The sequence below is a fragment of the Berghia stephanieae genome, chromosome 3 (genome assembly GCF_034508935.2).
Source record: "Berghia stephanieae isolate SIO BIC M18660-M18661 chromosome 3, UCSD_Bste_1.3, whole genome shotgun sequence".
Lineage (NCBI taxonomy): Eukaryota > Metazoa > Mollusca > Gastropoda > Nudibranchia > Aeolidiidae > Berghia > Berghia stephanieae.
Window position 1 is genome coordinate 70,269,564 of NC_088362.1, and position 23,280 is coordinate 70,292,843.

The window sequence follows — 23,280 nt, forward strand, 5'->3', positions numbered from 1 at the left end:
TATTTCGTTCAATTAAAAATTGCTTCAAATCATGTAGTTCAAACAAAATATTCTTATATTTCTTAACCAGATACATACCTGGTTCTGGTTCTTTTTCTAGCAGTTCTTGTTCTCTTTTCACTTCCTCTTTTAATCTGAACATTGAAAAAAGAGCAAAGAAAATAATGTATTCGGTCATGTGATGGGAACATATACAAAGAATCCAAAATAAAAAGAACAAACCAAGGATGCTAGTATGTATGGAAACTTAAATATTTAAACATACTGATACACACAAAAAAAAAAAAAAAAAATTCATTCCACGAGTTAAATTGAATTTCTGACTCAATTTTTAAAATAAAAAACAAAACAAAACAAAACAAAAAAAATAATAAATTATAAAAAAAAAAAAATTCCCCTTATTCATCCCCATGAGGAGATTTGTCTTTAGGGTCTATTCCAAGGGATTGTTCGTATTAATGAATGGTATGTACTTCAAACTTTAACGTTTAGAGTTCTGCTTCAAATCCTCGGAAAAAATCGTTCGTATCAATGTTTTTTGTCTCAAGGAAATCGAAATGGCGGCGGCCTTGTTTACTTCCGACACAAAAGTGCACCACTAATTTCATCTTATTTCGCGATTTGTTGATTGAAGACCTATCCTTCGCTTAATATTATATAAAGCATTGTATGATGATTTAGAATTACAAAGAGCATCAAAAATAAATAAACCATCCTGTTGATGAAGTAGAAAGAATTCATGGAAAAGCAATAAAAAGGACAGCATCTCAATTACCAACAATAAAAAAACATATTTTATACCATGAATTTGATATTTTGCCATCTGGGAGAAGTTTTTGTCAGATTAAATGTGGAACTAACAAGTATAAATCAACGTTCGTTCCATCAGCAATAAAAATGTTGAATATTTCATATGGTACAGCAAAACCAAGGATTGATGCGTTGACTGATTGACTGATTAATTTGTTTAATGTTAGGCTAGATGAAGTGACCAATTGATAATGATGATAATATTTGGTGTTGAATTGCCAAGAATGTAACGAATTGAAAATGAAATGAAAATGTTGATGTTGTGTATGTCGCATGCGTGAAAGAAAGAGAGGAAGAGAGAGAAGAGAGAGAGAGAGAGAGAGAGAGAGAGAGAGAGAGAGAGAGAGAGAGAGAGAGAGAGAGAGAGAGAGAGAGAGAGAGAGAGAGAGGTGTCTGTTCAATGTTATAGTTATCATATAACGTTATGATAAGTGTAACTAAATGACAAATTGCCATATTTGTGGACAATAAAGATCTATTATTATTATTATTAATAACCCAGGCATTAGCTGCAGTGCACTGCCACAAAGTGAGCTAGGGCGAGGTGACTTGCTCAAGGCCACACAGTGCGGCGGGTGATTGAACTTTGTAACTTTTGGGTACAAAGCAAAGTCATACCCCTGAGCCACACTGTCCAATCATAAGTAACTGTCAATATCACATTAAGTCATCAGTGGTCACAATCACCAAGCTTATAAAAAAAACATTTAAGTTATTAATTAATTAATTTTTCTTACATTGGCTGGGTGAAATTAGTTTGAGGAAACTGTGTTCGAGGTAAAAATTAGTTTGAGAAAGGAATGGAATGATAACAAATAATAATAAGGAAAAAATTCTGGACATTTGAATGAGTTTGAGGAAACCGTGCTGGAGTGTACTTACTTAGCCTGAGCATCAAGCAATGCTTTTGCCTCCTTTTCCAGATTGTGAAGTCTGTCTGTTGCTCCAGCCATTTCACCAGGCCTGGACGTGCCTCTACTGGCCATCTGGTCCACCTGGTCACGGAGCAAGTGTTGCTGGGAAGACTGGCCATCCAGCAGTTTGGCTATGTAGTTGTCATATTCCGTCTGTGGGTGTGAATTTGAAAGGCTATAACATTAATGATGTAAGATTTGGTATGATGAACTTTTAGGGCAAATTTTGATTTTTTAAAAAATTATGATAATTTACAAATGCTTTACAATAAATAGTAAGTAATAGTAAATAATGAATTTATATAGCGCCTAAACATCCACATTAATCATGCTCTGCGGCGCTTTACATAATAAAAATGTTTAAAAACAACAAAATTAAAAATCATGATACTACATAATAAGTATGAATACAAAAATAAAATCTAAGCAACATCTATTTTATGAAAAATAAGCCTCACGGAACAACTCAGTCTTCAGACATTTCCTGAAAGATGATAAATTTTCACAGGACTTTGTCCGAGGACTAAGGGCGTTCCATAGGCGTGGAGCTATGGATGAAAAGGCTTTTTTACTGAAAGTGGATTTTGAATAATTTTTAAATAATTAAAAATGCTTTTTTTAATAGATCAATACGCTGCACAATCCTTAGGCTTGTTTGGAAGACAACATCAATTTTTAACCAAGAGTTTTAAAACAATCGTTAGCCTCAAACAGATAGTGAGAAAATATATGTCCAACATGCTTCATTCCACCCATAGGATTTTATGTCTTAAAGTTGATAGAGAATGACATAGTCCACAAAAAGCGCTTTAATTGTTGCAAAAAATATAAGAGGGGGAAATAAAATTTGTAAAAAGCATGATGAGCTCTGTAATGTTGGTCACTTTGTCATGAAATGACTTGATGAGCAATGATTGTTAAAATCAACTGGGGCCAAAGTGCACATAACTTGTGAATTCCATCAATCAAATGATGCATTGAAATATTCTTGCTAATCGAATGCCTCATTGTCAAAAAGAACAAATAAATTTAATGAAAAGTATTAAAAAAAAAGAATAATATAAAATAAATTTAGAAAAATGAATCCCTCTTTCTGTTATTACTTGCCTTAATATTCCTAAGGACCAAATTGAATGTAGGCGACTCCTCGATGAGGTCATCCAGAACATTGCTGAAAACTTGCAGACGATGAAAATTGGGGCCAATCCCATTCAAGTTCAGGTCGTCTAAATCCTTGGGTATAGAATAAGGATTATCCATTAGGGTCTGTATCCATTATTATATATCTATTACTATATAGTGATTTCTTGCAGAAATAAAATGTAGACCTACCAAGCTGAGATTTCCAAAACTTATAATTAATGATGGTTTACAAACTTTGTTTTTATCAATTGGGATAGAAGGAAAACGAATCACTTTTATAAATTCCTTTAAAATGTCTCATTGCCTTCTATTTATGCTATATTTCTGGGTATGACATGTAAGGTTTCTCAATGGTAGCTGTGACCATACTTTTTTAACATGTTCTTTCCGAATAAACAAGCAATAGTTTAACCTTTAAAATCAAAATTTAATTTCTAACTCCTCTCAAACTGGAAGTCCCGATAGCTTAGTAGGTAGAGCACTTGCTTCATATGTAACAGGACTGAGATCAATCCTGGGTGAAGTCGTGATATTTTTTTTAACCTAACCCCTATTACCCAGCAGTAATTGGGTAGCTAGATCTGTAAGATCTGACAGAAAGTACATTATGATAAACTACTGTCCTATCCAAAGGGTAGAAAGCGTTTACTATTGTCCATTTTATGCGATGGACACCGGATAAACTCGCCTCCATTGGCCTAATGACTCTGAAGTACTACTTTTTTATTCTCTCAAATTATAATTTCACCCATTTATTCTGATCTAGTGTTATTCTTATTCTCTCAAATTATAAATTCTCCATTTTTGATCTTATGTTACATGTAGGCTTAACCATTTTCACCAAGAATTGATCTTCGTATTGAAGTTACAACTCTTTTTTTGTGCTAAGCATAATATCAGGATAGAGTAAAAATGAGCAGCTCTTCTGTAAATGTTGAAAACATATATGTGTAGTTGACTTTGAAAGAAATATAGATAAAAGATAAAGCAAACGTACCTGCTGTAATTTTTTTTCATGATGCCTTGCTGCTTTCTCCCCAGACAAGATATTCTGCTCTAATATTTCTTTCTTCTGTAGTACGGTATAGTCAAAAGCTTTCATCTTTCTGTACTGGTCTTTCCTTGTTATGCCTTGTTGAAAAATTAATTAAGTAAAGATAAGGTATTAGCATTATACTACATTTGAAAGGGGTTTCTTATTTCATGACATGAGAGAAGACAAGCAATGGATTATAGGCAGACTTTAGAAAAGCCTCTTCTGCTGAGAAACTGAATTAAAAGAAAAAAACAATACAGTCTATTTTCATTATTTTCTTTCTTTAATCATATCAATACTAATTATGGTTCTGTGGTTTTGTTGTAGGACGCCTTCAGACCAGTAGGTATATGGTTAGAGTGATAGAAAAGATTTTACATGCTGCTAACACTATACTTGGCATAATAGTAGTTAATGAAGAAAAATATGGGTATTCTGCTTCATTATTATATTTTAAGTGGTGTTTGAGAATTTGATAAGCTGTAGTCAGAAGATTAAATAAGCATTCGTCAACATTTTGTTTAATTGTGTGATATGAGTTTTTGGTTAAATAAACTTTTTTTAAAAATTAAATAGTTTTGTCAAACAGCAACAACTATTGCAAATCAAAACTCACCCTGGCTATGCATTGGAAGGACTGAGTAGTGGTAAGGTTGTGACATTCGGTTTGAGTCTCTGCTGAAGAAAGATGATTGTGACAAGTACATATTTTCAACAGGATCCTCAGCATCTTTGGGGGGCAATTTGGTACGTGATTTCTGGGTTGGCATCATGAGTTCTTGGGGAGGTAACTCTTCAATGAGAATTCCATCTTCCAACTCGGAATACAATGATTTTGGTGTTTGTGTGCAGTCATCTTTTGCTGGTGTCTCTTTTTCTTCCTCCGAACAAGGTCTAATATTCAAAAAGAAAAGAGATGCAACTTATTATCATACAACTATGTTATTATTACCACAATTAAGTTTATAGTAAAATTAGATAATGAAAAAAAAAAGAAGTTCACATTACTTAAATATACCACAAAAGTATGATTTACAGTGTGTTTTTTTAAATATTGACACAGTTCAGGTTTGAATAAGTCGAGAGCAATGAAAGATTTCATTAAACGTTTTTTGTTTTTTTTTGCCATAATATGTGTAGAATTTATTCAAGTTTTGATTGATATAAATTTTAACACTGTGTGGCCTTTGGTAGCTGAGCTATGACATAATCAATAGAAAAGGTTAATTTTAAAATAAATCGTAATTTTAAGTGTGCATGGTTTGAAAGGACATGGTTTGCCAGCACGAGTTGATTTTGCAAAGCAAGTCCATGACAGACAACTCACTGAAAGCATTGCCTTCTACCTGTCCGGGTATGTACACAAACACAATGTTTGATATTGGAGAAAACAAAAACCAGATGAAGTTAGCGAGTGTCATCGCAACTCACCAAAAGTCAATGTCTCATGTGCACTGATCAGGGAAAAGTGGTCGGTCCTTTTTAATTAATTTTTTTGGGACGATATGACAGTGACAGCAACAAATCTGGCCAAGTTAGAATTATACGGAGTTCTTCAATTTGATGATCTTCAACCTAACATCTTTCTCCAACTGGATGGAGCTCTCCCTTGTTTAAATGTGAGAGAATTTTCAAATGAACAGTTCCCAATAGATCAGCTGAGATGGTCCAATTTCCTGGCCTCCAAGATCACCTGATCTAACCCTACGACTTTTTTAATAGGGATACGGGAAGAGCAGAGTGTTTAGAAACCCAATGAGAATCATACATCACCTGAGGACAAAAATAAAAGAAGCTGTTCGCTTGATCACATTACTCATGCTGCAATAGACGTGGAACAAATTGGAGAGATGCTTCCGGCTTGTCATTCAAAATGGTGGTGGTTATGTGGAGTTTTAAATTGGACAACAGCGCAAACACACAATCACAGTCAGGTAGGTAACTTATTTGTCTATCCAGTCAGTTCAGTCATTGGCCCCGCCTCCTTAATCAACACGGCAAAGCAGTGTGTGTGCAATAATCAACAGGCATCAATCATGTTTGACTGGTCAGTTTACATAATCTGATAGACACCAAACCAACCCACAGAATATCATGTGGCCCAACCTTCGTCATGTGATGTTAATTTCATCGGGCATATGAAAGCTATTGTTTCAAATTAATAAGGGTGTCGGAGATGACATGACCAATGAACAAATCGACAGCTTGACATCACCATCACAAAAAACCCCAAGTAAATATGTAAAAATGAATATTTATGACTGTCTTTAAAAATCACCCATCCCAAATAAAAACAATTCTAATAAACCACACATTGGTGAACAATGAAAGCAGTATAATTTTTTGATTGTTTGCCACAATGATATGCTTAGATTATTATGGTCTGAGGTCATAACTATATCTCACTTTAGGTACTGATTCCACTTATCGGATGTTTCTGTAATTCAGACAAGGCGCTATTCTGACTCGAGTTGAAATTGTCTCCCATGGCTATTTGGACTCAAATTCCAATGCGCATGGGCAACCAACAGATTATTCGTAACTCAGTCTGAATAGTCTCCAGTAGCAGTATAGGTTTTGTTGGGGTTTTGAAAAAAAAAATTAATTATTGATATTTACATAAAATTAATGCAAATCAAAATGAGGATTTAGTAACTATCAACAGGTCGTCTAAACATGATTTACTTGACGAGAAAGCCAAAATCATTGATCAATTAGAAGTCCAAATAGAAATTAAAAAGAGAAGAGTTAAAACTTTTTTTAAAAGTAACAAAAGTCAGTAAAAGTAACTGTGGTATGAATGAAAAGCTTTCCTAACAACATAAAACGATGTCCAAATAAAATCAGAATTTTTTTTTTAATATTACATATTCTGATGTTGTGACAGGAAGCAATCTTCTACAGTCCAAAATAGGGGTATGAGCTCAGTCAGTGTGATATGGGCAAAACAGAATTTCTTCTGAACTCTTTTTCTATTTCTTTATCAGTTCTACCTTCTGCCTACTGCCACATTGTGTCGTCCTCCCATCTGTATGCGCACGCACATTGGAGTTGAGTCCGAATAGCCACGGGAGACTATTCAGACTCGAGTCCGAATTGCCACTTCTTTCGGACAAAATTCTGGGAACGGAAGTGTTTGAATTATGGAGAGATGACTATGGTTATGTACTGCATATCTAATCATTTTCAATACAAAAGTCCAGCTTCCTCAAATTTCACAAACCTGTATCGAACATTTGGAGTTCTTGGAACTGTTGACGGAACAGGCGGAAGAATACCGGATGTCCCAAGACTAAAATCATACAGTTTATCCTTTGGAGTCCCTGCTTGCTTTTGAGTCCTTGGTTTATGCACAGGTTTAGACGGAGCTGTCAAAACTATACTCTCTGAATGAGCACTTGGCCATGGTTTTCTGTTCAATACAAGTGGTGCTCTCAACAAAACTGATTCATTCAGATGTCCACCGGCGTACTCCTTGATGTTAGCTTTTTGTTTATCTTCGGCATCATTTAGCACCTTTTTAATATGATGCCCTAGAATAAACTTGAAAGCCATGTCAAAATAATTGGAAGTAAACTTTATGTCATGTTATACAGCACGGAGGTGAAGTTGATGTAAACACAACGAATGGACATCCGCCATCTTGTGTACAGTTTCTAAGGAAACCTCCTCCGAAAGAGCTATTCTAAGGGAAGTAATCAATGAATCAGTTACAAAGTTTTTAGTACACTTAAAAATATGTTTATAATGGATGTGTCTTACAACGGGCTATTTATAACTAGATTTTAATGCCAGTTCATTGGAAATTGGAACTATGGACTGGAATATTAACACCAGATCATTTGGGGGTTAGGAAAGGCATCTGTTTGTGACCCCATCTTCCTTTTCTTTTTAGAGCGTCTGCTAAGATTAAAGTAAGTGTCGAGCGGAAGTCTCGATGATACCTCAAGTCATCGGCCACCAACACTCAAAACTTCCCGAACTCGATGACCAAGGAAAAGTCGGGAATTCCCGAGAAGTAGCACTTCAACTGAGCTTTGGATGGCTTTTTTGTATTAAAACTTAAAATACATTAAATAAATTCACTTTGTATAATAATAAAACATTGATACCTATAACCATTTTGATCTATTTACGACGTTTGTGTTTTGTTAGCTGTTTAAAATATGATATAACGTCAATACCCAATACCAATGACTAGGTATTGAATGAAAGCACCGATGACTAGAGCGATGCTCGAGACTTTTTTGAGTCTCGAGACTCAAAAAAGCATCGAGACGCAAAAAAGTCTCGAGCTTCGCTGGAATCATCGCCGACGAGAGAGGGGTGAACAATGCAGATAGTACACATTGTTAGTAACGCGTGCGTCGCTCGCGCAGTATAGTCTCGAGACTCGGGACTCGGGACTCAATACGAGAAGCATCGACGACCAAGATTCTCGAGACGAGAAAAGCATCGAGAACTAAGTGGAGGTCGGGAAGTTCTCAAAACCTAAAGCATCGGTGACCTTTTGGTGACCCGGATGCCCTCCCCTAATTAAAGTACGATAACTCCATTTCGCGCTCTTCTTTAAATTTCCGTCACTGAAAATGAAAGGATATGAAGTGAGTAGAAAAGTGCCAGAAGACAATAGAGAATAAAAATTTTTCGCGGCGGTGGTGGGGTTTGAACCTGCGACCTTATTGGTACGACAACTCCGCCTGGCAGGTGAGAGCGTGGCTCTACCGTGTGAGCTATCCACGAACACAAAAATATTCGTTTCAAACCCAAGTCATTTCTGATCCCTCTCTCACCCACTTCTGGGACCGCCGATTCGTTCGCCCACCACCATCGCGAAGTATTTTGACCAGCAGTTAAGCTTAATAGCCAATATTCTCAACACAAACATATAACATAGAAACGATTGAGACATTGAGTATGCTCCGGTGTATGGGGGTGAATTTTTAATTCAGAAAAGTGAGTGGAGCAGGCACTTATGTTGGTAACAACAAGATATGAAGTGAGTAGAAAAGTGCCAGAAGACAATAGAGAATAAAAAAGAAGAAAAAATTTTTATTCTCTATTGTCTTCTGGCACTTTTCTACTCACTTCATATCTTGTTGTTACCAACATAAGTGCCTGCTCCACTCACTTTTCTGAATTAAAAATTCACCCCCATACACCGGAGCATACTCAATGTCTCAATCGTTTCTATGTTATATGTTTGTGTTGAGAATATTGGCTATTAAGCTTAACTGCTGGTCAAAATACTTCGCGATGGTGGTGGGCGAACGAATCGGCGGTCCCAGAAGTGGGTGAGAGAGGGATCAGAAATGACTTGGGTTTGAAACGAATATTTTTGTGTTCGTGGATAGCTCACACGGTAGAGCCACGCTCTCACCTGCCAGGCGGAGTTGTCGTACCAATAAGGTCGCAGGTTCAAACCCCACCACCGCCGCGAAAAATTTTTATTCTCTATTGTCTTCTGGCACTTTTCTACTCACTTCATATCTTGTTGTTACCAACATAAGTGCCTGCTCCACTCACTTTTCTGCGCTGAAAATGAAAGTAAAATTAGACTGAAGTCTGAAGTGAAGACTGAAGATAACTGGAAAACCTTTGGGCTAGGGTTTGAAAACAACACGGTGGTCTATTTCTCTCTCAATTTTTAAAAACTTTCTTTTTTATTTTTTATTAATGGTAGTGGTAGCGTCAATTGCCAAGGACCCTTGTTGATGTTGACTTTGACAATTGACAAATCGGCAATTGACAAGGACCGTGCCAGTGTCAGTCTACCTATCTAGGGCGTATTCTATTATTAGATAGACGTCTATATTAAACTGCCATAGAGTAACATTAGTGTCCCGAAGTGATGTTATTTCCACGGAGTTATGTCATTAATACTAATACTAATAGTCTCATTTTTCTCTTCTCTCTCTGTCTCTCTGTCTCTCTCTCTCTCTCTCTCTCTCTCTCTCTCTCTCTCTCTCTCTCTCTCTCTGTCATAATCTTTCAATTCCTCTTTTAGCCAAGGACCGTGCCAGTTGGTAAATTGTCAACTAGCTAGTAACTGCCACGGAGTAGGGAGTGATGTTAATGTTATCCACTCCGGATAATCACAACATCTCCCAAGCAACGGAATTCCTATATAAAAGTCACTGGTTAAATGCAACAAACTTCGGTTAATCGATACAAATTTTCGACCTCGAAAAATGGTAAATTCAAAAAATCAAACAATCAAAATTTCATGATTAAATTTGATCATGGGTGAAATCATGGCATGTTGAATTATCGAGAGTGGGCGAAGTTTGTTGCTACAATAGTGTGTCACCACTTTATTAGAGACAAAAGAGGGCAGTCGCTGCAGTGTGGGTTTATGCAGTCATATGTGATCTCGTTCAAGAAGACTCTTTAACCGATTTGCTTCCATTTTTGGAAACTATTGAGCAACGTGTATATAAATATAAACATCAGCAGGCCTCAGCAAGAAAACAGATGACCCTTGATCCCTTCGTAGGGAAATGAGTGATGTCAAACACAAGGGAAAATGATGTAATTTACAACCATAAAATTAAAAATAAAAATAAAGAAAACATACATACAAAGAAAAAAGAATAACAAAACAACACATTTTTAATGAGGCTATGTAGGTCCCAAGCCTGTGTAAACTCAGAGGGAAAATGTTGCAATAGTTCACAGGAAATTCAACTTTGGTTAATCGCCATCTGAGTTAATCACAACATTTTTGTTGGTCCCAAGGTGTTGCGATTATCCGGAGTGGACTGTAATTGGTACTCTCCTTTTCTAACATTTTATCCTCTAACTCTGTATCTCTTTCATTTACTCATTCTCTCTCTCTCTCTCTCTCTCTCTCTCTCTCTCTCTCTCTCTCTCTCTCTCTCTCTCTCTCATTTTCCACTTTTTGTCACAGACCATGCCAGTTGGTAAATCGTCAACTTTATACTATTAACTGCCACAGACTGATGTTATTGCCACAAATCTTATACATGAATTGTTGCCTTATTATGATGATGTGCAGCATATTTTGCTAGCATAAAAAATCCTACTTAAAAAAAATCTATCAGGCATATTCATACAGCAAGGATATGTTATTTCATTCTTCTGTTTATTTTTTCCCAGTGAATCTGAAGTTAGGAACCCAAACCGACAAATATTTTGTTTTGATATGGTTTTTAACTTGTCTTCGAATTCCTGAAAAGACAAAATATTTTAATTTTAAAACAAATGCCGGTGAGTGTGTAGACTCAATCCTTTCCACAGCGATTGAATGAGATTTGTATGCGTGCAAATCAAGGCTCTACTAAAATCACTGCATGCACATGAAGAGCTCTGATTTTGAATCCTTGGAAATTGACACTTCCTTTATTGATCAGTCGAACAGTCAGCGATTTAGTGTATCTGAACTTTCTCTTCTTTTTTTTTTTTTCTGTCTTTGTTTCTATACTTCTCTATTCAACTTCAAGGCTAACTACACTCTTTACCGACATGTAAATTTATACATGTCTTTCATCTGAACTTCCTTAAGGGCCTAAATTAACATTGTGTTGTAGTGAACAATATTTTGTGTCATTTTTTGAGATTTCCATTACCACAATTAGCCCACAAGGAATTGGGTTATATATATATATATATATATATATATATATATATATATATATATATATAAGTATCAATCCACTATTAAGGTGACCACTGTGAAATGCACCAATTGGAGGACCAAGCATATGTCTTGTTCAAATTGATTAAACTGTTCAATCTTTGTTCAAATGAGTATAGTTTGATTCCCTACAATGATTTATGAACACAATTCTGATGCTTGATGATCACAATGGTATATAGAAAATTACTCGGTCCCCCTAATGTTTTACTAAGTGTTTCTGTAGCTTTAAGGAGACATTTGGTAAAAACATGTTTTTAGGGAGACCACATTAAAAAACCCTTTTAGGGAGCCCAGTATATGTTTATATATGTGTATACCTAAGAGTGCATTTTCAAGTGAGCTACCACCAAATTGTCTAAAATAAAGTAAGTCCTTAAGATTAAGAGCTTCATGGCCATAGTGTCGAAGCTTATCCCAGTCCCAGTGTGCGTAGAGTGAAGTGGCCGAGCAACGCATTTACTAACTCCTGGGAAGGTCCATCCCTCAGAAGGGGCGCTCAGGGAAATAACCTGGGACTCAAACACGGCAAAAAATATTCCCAGTTGCTCCGTGCGCCATTGTTTTTGCAGTCCCCGACCCCTTTAGAAACCTGACGACCCAGGTTAAGATCAGAGATAGAAGGGACCAGGCAGAGGAGTTTATTTGTTGTTGTTGTATACCACTGAATGGACTTGGTTTGTTTTGTTTTGTTTTTAAGGGTTTTACGGCGCTTGCAACACATTAAGGTCATATCAGCGCCAGTAAAAAGGAAGAAAATGGGATAGTAAAAAGTTCTGGAACTACAATTAGAGCACCCAAGAAAAAGTAAGGCAAAGGGGATTTGTTTCAAATAGGAAACAGTAGATTCCAAGAGCCCACTATCAAAGTACTTAGTTTGAGATCACCTAAACGTCTCATTCAGACACAAGCACAGGTCCCAACAAAGAGGGATACACTCAAATGTTTACAAAGCATAAATAATATGTAAACAAAACAATAAAGAGCATAACAGACAGATGATTTACAAGGGAAAAATATAATCTCCCAAAACTCGAACTATACATTTGACTGTTTCCCTCCCAGCCAGGTCCTGGACAAAACCAAGTAATCCCATCCCGAGACAAAGACAGAAAACAAGTTGGAAAACAGACATAGGGGGATAGAAGACGCAACGAGTACGTCCCTGCCCATTATGGGAAGTCGGGAACCCCACCCAGTGAATGGAGTTGGATGGATAGGACAGCAGATCTGATGGACACAATGAACGGCTTCAATCAACATCTCATTCACTTTAACTTGCACAATGCTTGCTTTGGTTTCGTGGTAGACAGTTCGTCTGACGCCCGAGTTGCCAGGGTTCGAATCTATATTTGTGGCGATGCAGAGTCATTGTAAAAGTCTCATTTACAGTCTCACTTGTGTTAATTGGAGTACGTTACTGAATTGTAACAACGTTGTTCTGTTCGTGTCCATATAAATGTACTACCAGCTGCACGTTGAGCTCATTGTGGGTTTTATGATACATCAAGCTCGTGTAAAATTACATTTACATTTGACCGAAAAATGATACATAACGATAGAAGTCTACAAATCATATTGCAGGTTTATTTCAGTTCCAAAAGCCATCACAAACATTCATCCACTGTATCACATAAGTCTTTGGTCACCAAATAAAAGCATGAAGTTTGCTATGTGTACAGTGCAACATAAAAGGATAGAAACAGTTTTACTGATAAAACCCTCAAATGATAACAAACCAATATGTTGTTGCTGGTAAGTTGCTTAATTGCATTTGTTAAAAAGCATAAACTGTGAAGCAAAAGTGTTGAAAATCGTTTGAATAAAGTTTAATGCAAAAAAAAATAATTCTTAAGCACTTTATGCCGTTCTAAGCTGTCGTTGCTGCATTTTTTTTCATTATTAATTATTATTATTCTGATTAAGGATGAGGGGATAAAGAAAGAATGAAATTAAATGCACAGAGGTGTCATTTCTTGACAGTCGCCTCTAAAGATTGCAACTCTTAAAATTATCATAAAAAGAATAGTGAAATTTTACATTAGGTATCTAGAAAATGCTGAACATAAAGCTACATTGGCCAATTAAGTTAGGGTTAGTAGAAAGACTTTTTATTCTGCCATATCTGATTCTTTCAGATAGTTCTACATAGCTGCCAACTTTTCAAAAATAAAATAAGGAACGCTCATTTGGCCCGGGATGAGGGACGATGTGTGCCGAAGCCCCCCCCCCCCCCTTCATCGAATCGCAACATATAAAAGTCAGCCTTTTTAATTACTATTACTAACACTAACAAGTTTGAGATGACAGAGGCTAGTCCAAATGTTGCTCAATTATCGGGTTTAGTACCAGCACATTTGAATCGTTAAAATGACACTTTCCACAATGATTGTTGTTTTGTTTTTAAGGGTTTTACGGCGCTTGCAACACATTTAGGTTATATCAGCGCCAGTAAAAAGGAAGAAAATTGGATAGTAAAAAGTTCTAGAATTACAGTTGAAGCATCCAAGAGAAAGTAAGACATAGGGGAACTGGGAACAAATAGGGATCAGATGTAGATTCCAAGAGCGTATCACCAATGTACTTAGTTTGAGATCACCTATAAGTCTTATCCGGACACAAGAACAAAATCCAACAAAGAGGAACACACTCAAATGCTTACATTATACATTAAAAAATAACAAATATAGTAATAATACATAACAGAGAGATGATTTACAAGGAAAAAAATATCATCTCCCAAAACAATAAATATGCATTTGACTGCTTCCCTCCCAGCTAGGACTCCGGCGAGGGCCAGGAAAAAAACAAGTAATCTCATTCCAAGACAAAGACTGAAAGCATGTTGGAAAACAGATATAAGGGGATAGAAGACACAGTGTGTACCTCCCTGCCCGCTATGGGAGCTTTCCACAATGAGATCAAAATTCAGAACGGACAATATAAAGAAAGAATTCAACTGCCTCAACTTTGATAAGGACCAATACACAAGAAGCACAATTGTAAAATAAATGAAATAACTTAAGATGGTTAGAAATGCATAACTACCAACCTGGTACATCACTTGAGAGGGCGTTTTGGGGTAAAAATTAGGTGAGTTCAGATAAAAAGTAGACGATTGCATATATGTTTTCTTTCATGCAACATAATGGTCTGTAAGTAGTATACTATAATAGTAGTTATAGTAAAATGCACCTCTAAATATTAGAGAATTCCTACTTCTTTACTTTGACAAGATAAACACACCTAAAAATGGAGTATACTTATTTTTCTTGAACCTAAACCGTTACAAAAGCTTGCTTGAAAAAAAAAAAATTAAAATCAGATGAAGATGTTTTTAAAGGGATTAAATTTATATATTTCATAAATTAATAAAGGGAAATAATCATTGTCATCTTTAATCAATATAAGCAATTGATTTTCTTATTGAATACCTTCCAATCAAAAAGGTGGATTTAATTTTATTCTTAATTAAAATAATATTTGTAACAAATAGTGAAAGTATCAATACTGTCTTAGAATATTCAAAGTATATCGAGGCTAACATCCATATCCTATGCAAATCTCCAATACATTATGAAAGGTTTGAGTAAAATACAGGCGTCATATAAACGAATGGAACTTTTTTAATTGTTGAAAATCATTTATGATAGAGGCATAATTCAAATTAAAGAGCTACACAAATGGAGATTATGCTCTCACTGGACACCAATAATAATGATAATAATAATAACAACAATAGTAGTAGTAGTAATAGTAATAATAATGGATCAATAATAATAATTCATTAGGCTCACATGGCTTTTTTACCACAAATTAGTCAAAAATTACAAAATACGGATTTTGAACTAAAAATAAGCACTTACTGACTCAGGAAGTCAAATACGGAACAAATCCGTTTTTAACAGAACGGTTGACAGCTATGGTTCTACAAAGCATTTGTCTCTCAAGCTGAGCAAATGAATGTTCATATAATATAAAAAAGGATATTGCAATGATGAACAGATTGTACTATATAAAGATAAAACGTTTTTGTAAACCCCCAAAATATGTCAATAACACTATACAATACAATGAATGTAATACAAATCAAATTCATGATTGTCATTACACCGATTGAAACGCTCTTTCCCTTCTATATTTATTTCTTTCATTAAAAATCTTTGTCTTCACCAAACTAATTAGTGTACCTTCAGGGATTCCTTTTTGTGAAAATACCCTGTGGTGTTTTAAGAACAGAATAATTTCAGACTTTCTAGGTAATGATCCCCTTGAACCATGTGCTGAAACATCTTCGACAAAGTTTTTAAAATATGACTTGACTCTATCTGTATCCTCATCTGACCATGACATGTATCTCCGATTTTTGCTTGAATTCCTCTTGGGTTCAGTTTGTTTTGAAGAACACGTAAGCTGATTTGGCACTCCTGCTTCACCATCAAATATTTCTTCTTGATTTGCAGCTGTTACTATGGATGTTCCAAAATTTGCATTTGAGTCTCTATTCACTACAAAGTCATTTGTTTCAATGTTACAATTTCCTTCCCCAGTGACCGATGCTGAGTTATCAATTTGACCCAAAAAATGACCAACTTCTGTTATTTCTCGTATTGCAAGTGGACACTGATAAATGTTTTGATTGATTGATTCACTGTGTCCCATATGTCGATAGAAGACATCTCTCTCGTGTTGTGGGACATCAAGTAAGGCAAATAATGTCGAAGCTCGGTGCCTGAATTTATCAGCTATTAACAACTGGGGTTTCTCTAAATCCTTTACTAAGGAAGTGACATATTTGATGGCAATGTAACCACTTACATGATCTTTGGATATTCCTGTATTTGGAAAAAGAAATGGGTTGTCTGAAATATCAACAGCTTTACGCTCCTGTGCAAGTTTCCTTAAAGGCTGAATTGTGTCATTGGGTATCAACACAGGACCAACATCTTGCTTCCCTTTCCAGACTGATAGGCCAGCTTATACTTCTCAAGTAACGCTTTTTCCAGAGGATCAGTGACATGTTGTACAAGCTGGGGATCAACCCATACACCTGAATCTGCATCATTCCAGTCTTTTAACAACATCCTTGCGGGTTCTCCGCCTCTCCTCGCATTAAACATTGTAAGCCTAGCTACGATGACATTGCGAAGCCTAACAAACATATGTGAATCAAATAATTGATAATCATCCTCACAAATACGGACCATCTCTTCAGTAATAAATTGCCGTAGCTTCTTTATATCATTCTCTAATGGCATCTCTTTGGGTTTTCTCAAATTTGTTCTCTTTGCTTCACATTGAACTCTGGCTGTAAAAAAATACTATCCCAATTATAATCCAGGACAGCTTTGAACAAATCTATCTCTGCGGATTCTTCCATTTTGTTTTGCATTATATATTCCCCTTTTAAGAAATTAATTAACTTTTTCAATATAAATCCAATTGAAAGCTTCAAGCCTGCTTTCAATGTCCCATCCTCTTTCAAAGTCATTTCAGAAATGGTTTGCGATATTTCATTAAAGTTACAACGCTTCACCACGTCCTCTCCAGAGAAAGAAGGTTGATTTGTTCTCTTCCTAGTTTTTAAAATCAAATTTCCTAAGATGCGTAAATCACTCATTATAACTTTTCTCTCCTTCTTTGAACTTTTACTCCACAATTTTGTTCCTAACAATACTATAGCTTTGTCTGATCGACACAAATTTCCCACTTCATCATTCCGAAATTTGTCAAGAATATTCTCCTTTATTTCTTTACTTGCATTGGGAGCCACGGGATAAAATTTTACAACCCCAGTACACAGAGCATGCTCAGTACTACATTTCTTTTTGTGTTCATAAACCCTTCGTCCAGAGTAAAACCCCTTACAGCCAGCACACATAACAACTTCATGTGACCCTTGTGCTCTCTCACGCATAACTATTGAATTGTTTCTAGTGTTTGAATAAAAAATGCCCTTTTTCTTGAGATTCTCCATTGTTCTATCCCTTTCCTTTACAGGCTGTTTCATGGCCTCTGTAACTTCTGTCTCATCTTTGTGTTTCCTCATCAAATGCCTTGAGAGTTTTGTTTGCAACTGTCCACAGTATGGACAGGGTCTCCTTGGCTTTTTGTATTTCTCTGGGAAAAAAAAGAAGAAAATAAAGCACATCATGCTATGAACTATGAAAATAAATCAATAGACAGATCGTATGCACATCAGCTACATGACAGCGATAGAGAGGAATAGCATTCCAAATATTTAAGGCCTGGACAAGTAACTGTCATAATTCCTTCTTGTTATATACTTTTCTACCATCTATTCCTTTGGAAGAGGTATGTTAGATTTGTGGAGACCTCTGCCACATAACAAATCCAGTGAAAAGACGCCATATTTTTGTTTTGAAATAGAAATAAATAGATCAATCCACCCACTTCACTGGGTTCAGGGTTCCCTCTTCATTATAATCAAAATATGAACATAAATCGGAATAGTAACACATTGAAGTCTCATCTGAATACATAGATTGTCCTTTGTTGTTTCAGCGAAAAATCAGACAGAATGTCAAAAGAATTTTAGGTTTTTCCCCAACCACCCCTTGGAGGGATCAGTATCAGCGGAATGGTAAGCGTCATGTTTTTTACGTTGAGCAACAAAATTTACTCCAAATGCTTCACTCGACCCATGCGGAAAAGCAATCAAGAATAGACCCAAGTCCTATCCAAAGACTAACATTTCATTTAAGTTTATTGTAGGCCCTTGGCCAATCGACAAAATTCAATTCACATAAATTATTTACAACAATCAGAAATTAATTATATCAATAATAGTAATAGAATGCAATGAAGGCAATATCATAATAATAATAAAATATAATAATAATAATAATAATAATAATAAATAATAATAATAATAATAATAATAATAATAATAATAATAACAGTAGCGGCAATAAGTAACAATTAATATAGTAACAAAAGTAATAATAGACTATAGTTCATAGTCATAACAATGACTTTCTTTGTCATTGAGGGAGTGAGAAAACATCACCGGCTGGCAGAACAAACAGCCGACATCAATCAAACGTCCTCCAGACCGGTTGAGCATCGGCTTCATTAATTCCTTAAAGACTTCCCCCCAACTGCCTGAACGATGCTGATGCCCAGACAACTTAATCCTGATTTATATTTTGTGGGAATGAAATATGACATGTATATGCCGGAAATATTTCAATAACAAACACACTGTTCAGATAGAAAATATTTGAGTCTTGCCTTTGTTAATTGACACAGGTAAGTTAGGAAAATAAATGCTAGTAAAAACGATCAGCAAGTTCGTGAACACTGCTTCTCAACTCGAACATATGTTTTCATCAAATCTACACACATCATGTTGTGAGCTGAATTTTAATGATCTCAGTTGTCATTGAAAGGACACCCAAGAATTTTAGAATAAAGAAAAATATTGAACCTGGAAGTCAAAAGGGTTTGTAGCACAGCAGACATTATCAAAGTATAATTTTAGTACCGACAAATTAAAAAGAAAATGTGCTTTTCTTTAAATGCTCCCAATCATCATATACTGTTTAGGTTGCAAGATTAATAAAAATGTTATCTACTCTGATTCTCGTTAAGTTTCCAGCTGGTCTGTGAAAAAAAGCCTTAAGCATCATAGAAATACAAAGAAACAGTTTTAATATATAGATGGGTTGTAACAAAAAAAACCATTTTAACACTTACAATACAAGCAATTTAAGTCTATTACAGACAAAAAAACCCCCAATAAAATAAACATGAACATTTTTATGGCTGGTTTCACTGATATCACTCACACATTGGGGTTTCAGATTCTAAGATGTCCACCCTATCAAATTTGGATTTGTGCTTGTTATGTAAATGGTAGCGTATTTTGCGACGCAGCACTGCCAAAACAGAAAAAAATGCAATAACACAAATGCAGCACCATGGAGGGGGTGGAAGTTTTCTTTTAAAAGGAATGGGTAAATTAAAATTGATCCCACAAATATCAAAGGAGAAGAATGACAAAAAAATGACTCACCATTGCACGTAACACGTTGGTTTGCAAGTGTATAGCATTCGGGTTGAACCTGGGTCCCAGACTGGCAACGAGGTTCAGTCTGTGATAGTTGTGGATGAGGCTCTGACTGAGTTGGGGAATGAGCACTAGGTTCCAGAGACAATGATGTACTCAGCATTGGGTACCTCACAGAGTACGTAGAGGAATCAGACTCGGAGTCAGCAACAAAATCGGGACCCTGTATATTTTGTGGAAAAGATGACAGATCAATCAATTTATTCATGTTGACAATAAACATGAAGAGCCATTGTTTAATAATCCAACTAAACAATTAGCTGGTTAATAATGCAAGTATAATAAAAATGAGTTGAGAAAGGCAGACATATTGTCTAAGTATTTAATATGTTCAACTGTGCTTGGATAAATATAGATACACCAACCAGGGTTTCAGTAAACCGTTTTTAACCAACTCTTTAAATCCTACACCAGGACCAACAACTACAAAACAATTTTTTATATCACTACGATTCTGGACATATAAACGGTTGTCATTGCAACAATATGAACTTCCTAAACTTGCAACTGCAATATAGTTAACAAAAAAAGTTGATAAACATTACGATGCAAGAGAATTTGGACAAAATGCGAGATCAAAAGTATAATCCCAACAGAAGCTATTTTAATTTTTCCTGGAAACGCATCATTTTCACATTTTGTCAAATAAAAAACAAACGACTTCAAATGTGAATGGCTCATCAATGAATATCACTTCAAAATATAACGAGGAAGGTTTAAAATAGTGTTATTGTTGGCGAAGTCCACTGCAAAGAAAAATTTTTAACAACAAAAAACTAGGAGATCTCACTGGTGTAAAACAGTGTTGTCCTTGTCCTGAAATATTGTATTGCGCCTAACAGACTGCAGGTCTCATCTTTTGTGGCAAATGTGTTTTGTCCACCACAAAATATGGTGATGTGAAGCATTTTGAGCATGGTGCCAACTGTGGATAAACGCTATACAAATGTTATGATTTTATTTTAATGTACATACTTACCACAAATGAATCATGTGATATGGAACTTTGTTCTGCATCACTTTCAGGCTCTGAGTTGGAGTCTATATAGAAAATAAAAACAACAAAAAAAGCTGAAGACTATCATGTGCAAGTTTTTCTCTAAACTCTTAAACATAAAATCATGCCATCTTATGCTGTAAAAGGATTTTTAAAAAATTATTTACCTTATGACTATTGTCCTTTGGAAAAAAAAGAAAATTAAGTCCGAAACCTTCTGGCTATTTTCTTTTAAATTTCAAGAACGTCAGAGTTGGCAAGGGAGGACGGAAATATAATTCCAGAAACCAATCTGTCTATAATCATATCCATATGATAGTTTTTCGTTCAAGATTCAGGTACAGTCCACTTAGGATAATCGCAATACCTTGGGATCATCGAAAATGTTGGGATTAACCGAAATTCAGTTTCCTGTCCACTATTTCAACATTTTACACATTTATTGTCAACTCAAACCAGTAAATAAATTCTTAGTCAACCACATATAGAGCAATTTGATTGAAACAAAAACCATATGGCAGCCCCGTGTAGATTTGTCAACCAAAAGCAGCTATGAAGCAAGCCGATATCTTATTCAGATTGGAAGAAGTTTCAATCTTTTTTCTCAACAATTCAACATTTGTCAGAGTTAAAGAGATTAGCCTTAATGAGAGACAATAAGCTCTCACCAAACTCATTGGTCACAATGCACAGTTGTTAATCCTAAAACAAAGGATATCGCTCAGTCTCTCTTTATAACTGTCATTTATAACCTGTTGTCAAGATTATGACCAGCCCACCCCTCTTCTATTTAATGGCCACCGATGACGTCACAAACCCATACTGCAGAGCCCCGCCCTCTTTCGACTCTAACAGAGTGGTGACACACTACTGTAGCATTAAATCCTGCTCACTCTCGATTCTTCAACCTGTCACGATTTCATCCATGATGAAATTTAATCATGATATACTGTTTGATTTCTTGAATTTACCACTTTTTAAAAAACCGAAGTTTGTTGCAATTAACCAGTGACTTTTATATAGAATTATTTCCATTGCTTAGGAAATATTGTGATTAACCGAAAGTTGCGATTAAATGAGTTGCAATTATCCGGAGTGGACTGTAATAGTATTACACATCATGACTCAAAAAAAAAAAAAAAAGCAAACTATGTGTACCTAAATGTTATTCATTTCCTCATCAAATTACATTCTTACCATTAACATCATAGATCACATCAAAAGGGTTGTCTGGATTGACAGCAAGACATTTTTCAGGATTTTTAAAGCTCAAATCTCTCTGATCTGAAGTTACAAAAGAAATAGCATATTCTCAACATTAAACTATGATTTTGTGATGGCTGTGATATGGCATACTGTATGCATAAAGCAAGATGCAAAGACAGGTTTAAGTTTAAATTATTTTATATTCTTTTCAAAAATCCATTCTAGTTTTGCCAAAATAAAATAAACACGAGAAGTGTTGAGTTGGATAGCGCTAAAACTAAAAGTAGTAGTGGTAGTAGTAGTAGTATTAGTAGTAAACGACAGATCTTACTCACTAGTGTGAATCTACAGTCTACAGAAGTTCCCGAATTATCTGACTCCACTTCCAAATGACTGACTGACAAGTGACAATCATCAATCGGTGTGTGATGTCTACCCTATTGAAAATCTTAAATCAACTGTGATGTAATAAGAATGGCCAATAACTTACCATTATAATTATCTCGGTGTCTCTTCAATGATGCCTCCAGCATCAATTTACCCCACGATGCCATAGACGTCTAGTTTGGAACTCAGCAAGTGACGAAAAAATACTTGCGGCTATAGAGAGGACGTCCGTCGGCCACTCTCTTTGTAAGTCAGTAGTCAGTGGTTATCAGATATCCTTGGTTCTTGAAAAATATAGAAACACAGCGGTTCATTTAAAAAGACTCTTTTGTAGATCAAGTTATAATGTTAGGTATTGCACTTTAAAATCTCTTCAGACATAGAACGGGTCAACTTGACGTCTAGACCAAATCATTTCGAAGATCGATATGGCAACAGCAACGCCTGGAATGGAGGATTTAAATGCGGCATCTGACGATTCTACTGCTATGACAGAAGATGCTCCATTTCACGACGTCGAGATGGCTTCAACTGGCATCAGGCATCAACATGCTACTCAATAATGGGTTTGATGAAGCGTTTGACTAAGAACTAAAGGCCGAGCTGATAACTGATAACCACCTACTACCGACTTGCAGAGTGAGTGAGTGCCGAGTGCCTCTTTATGCGCGAAATTGACTAAACATACGTTTCACGAAAAAAAGAGTTACTATGTTTGCTTGTCTCTTGTCACCAAGATAAGAATCCGGACCAAGATTCGATAAATCTGTTTCTAAAAATAGATTATAATTCGTATATCTTGTTCATTCCTCAGTTCATCAACTTTCACACAATTTTATATTAGGTTTTCATTACTATAAAAATCCATATAATGCTCTAGAATTTTAGAGAAAATTTCGGAAAGATATATTGCCTCACTATTGAAATATATCGATGAAAACACTGGTACCCCTATTGTACTTTTTTCAGGCCACCTTATTGACCAACGTGAAAATTTAGGCATAACTCTTCTTACTGTGGTGTTTAACAAATATCCTC

General features: G+C 35.6%; 2 protein-coding genes across 2 annotated transcripts in view; both read right to left on the reverse strand.

Annotated features, from left to right (window-relative positions):
• LOC144968340 (uncharacterized protein C6orf118-like) overlaps positions 1-7,604 on the reverse strand; it is a 45,419-nt gene extending 37,815 nt beyond the window's left edge. The window contains exons 1-6 of the mRNA XM_078906613.1: positions 7,127-7,604; positions 4,520-4,797; positions 3,865-3,998; positions 2,832-2,957; positions 1,693-1,877; positions 24-134 (exon numbers count right to left, since the gene is read on the reverse strand). Coding sequence (XP_078762739.1) covers positions 24-134; positions 1,693-1,877; positions 2,832-2,957; positions 3,865-3,998; positions 4,520-4,797; positions 7,127-7,458 — 1,166 coding nt within the window. The 5' untranslated portion in view covers positions 7,459-7,604. The remainder of the gene's footprint in view (positions 1-23; positions 135-1,692; positions 1,878-2,831; positions 2,958-3,864; positions 3,999-4,519; positions 4,798-7,126) is intronic.
• Positions 7,605-13,125: 5,521 nt separating this feature from the next.
• LOC144968341 (uncharacterized) lies at positions 13,126-22,926 on the reverse strand. Its single transcript, XM_078906614.1, has 5 exons — positions 22,346-22,926; positions 21,847-21,933; positions 20,632-20,693; positions 19,599-19,815; positions 13,126-17,680 (listed from the first exon to the last, which is right to left on the reverse strand). The coding sequence occupies exons 1-5, from the start codon at positions 22,407-22,409 to the stop codon at positions 16,833-16,835; spliced, it is 1,278 nt and encodes a 425-aa protein (XP_078762740.1). The 5' UTR covers positions 22,410-22,926; the 3' UTR covers positions 13,126-16,832.
• Between the last annotated feature and the right edge of the window lie 354 nt (positions 22,927-23,280).

Excerpts from the sequence above, each read along its gene's own strand:
- LOC144968341 (XM_078906614.1), bottom strand. The coding sequence starts at position 22,409 with ATGGCATCGTGGGGTAAATTGATGCTGGAGGCATCATTGAAGAGACAC. Across the intron at positions 21,934-22,345 it reads ACACCGAGATAATTATAATG|ATCAGAGAGATTTGAGCTTT; the intron begins GTAAGTTATTGG and ends TTGTAACTTCAG. Across the intron at positions 17,681-19,598 it reads CCAACGTGTTACGTGCAATG|AGAAATACAAAAAGCCAAGG; the intron begins GTGAGTCATTTT and ends TTTTTTTCCCAG.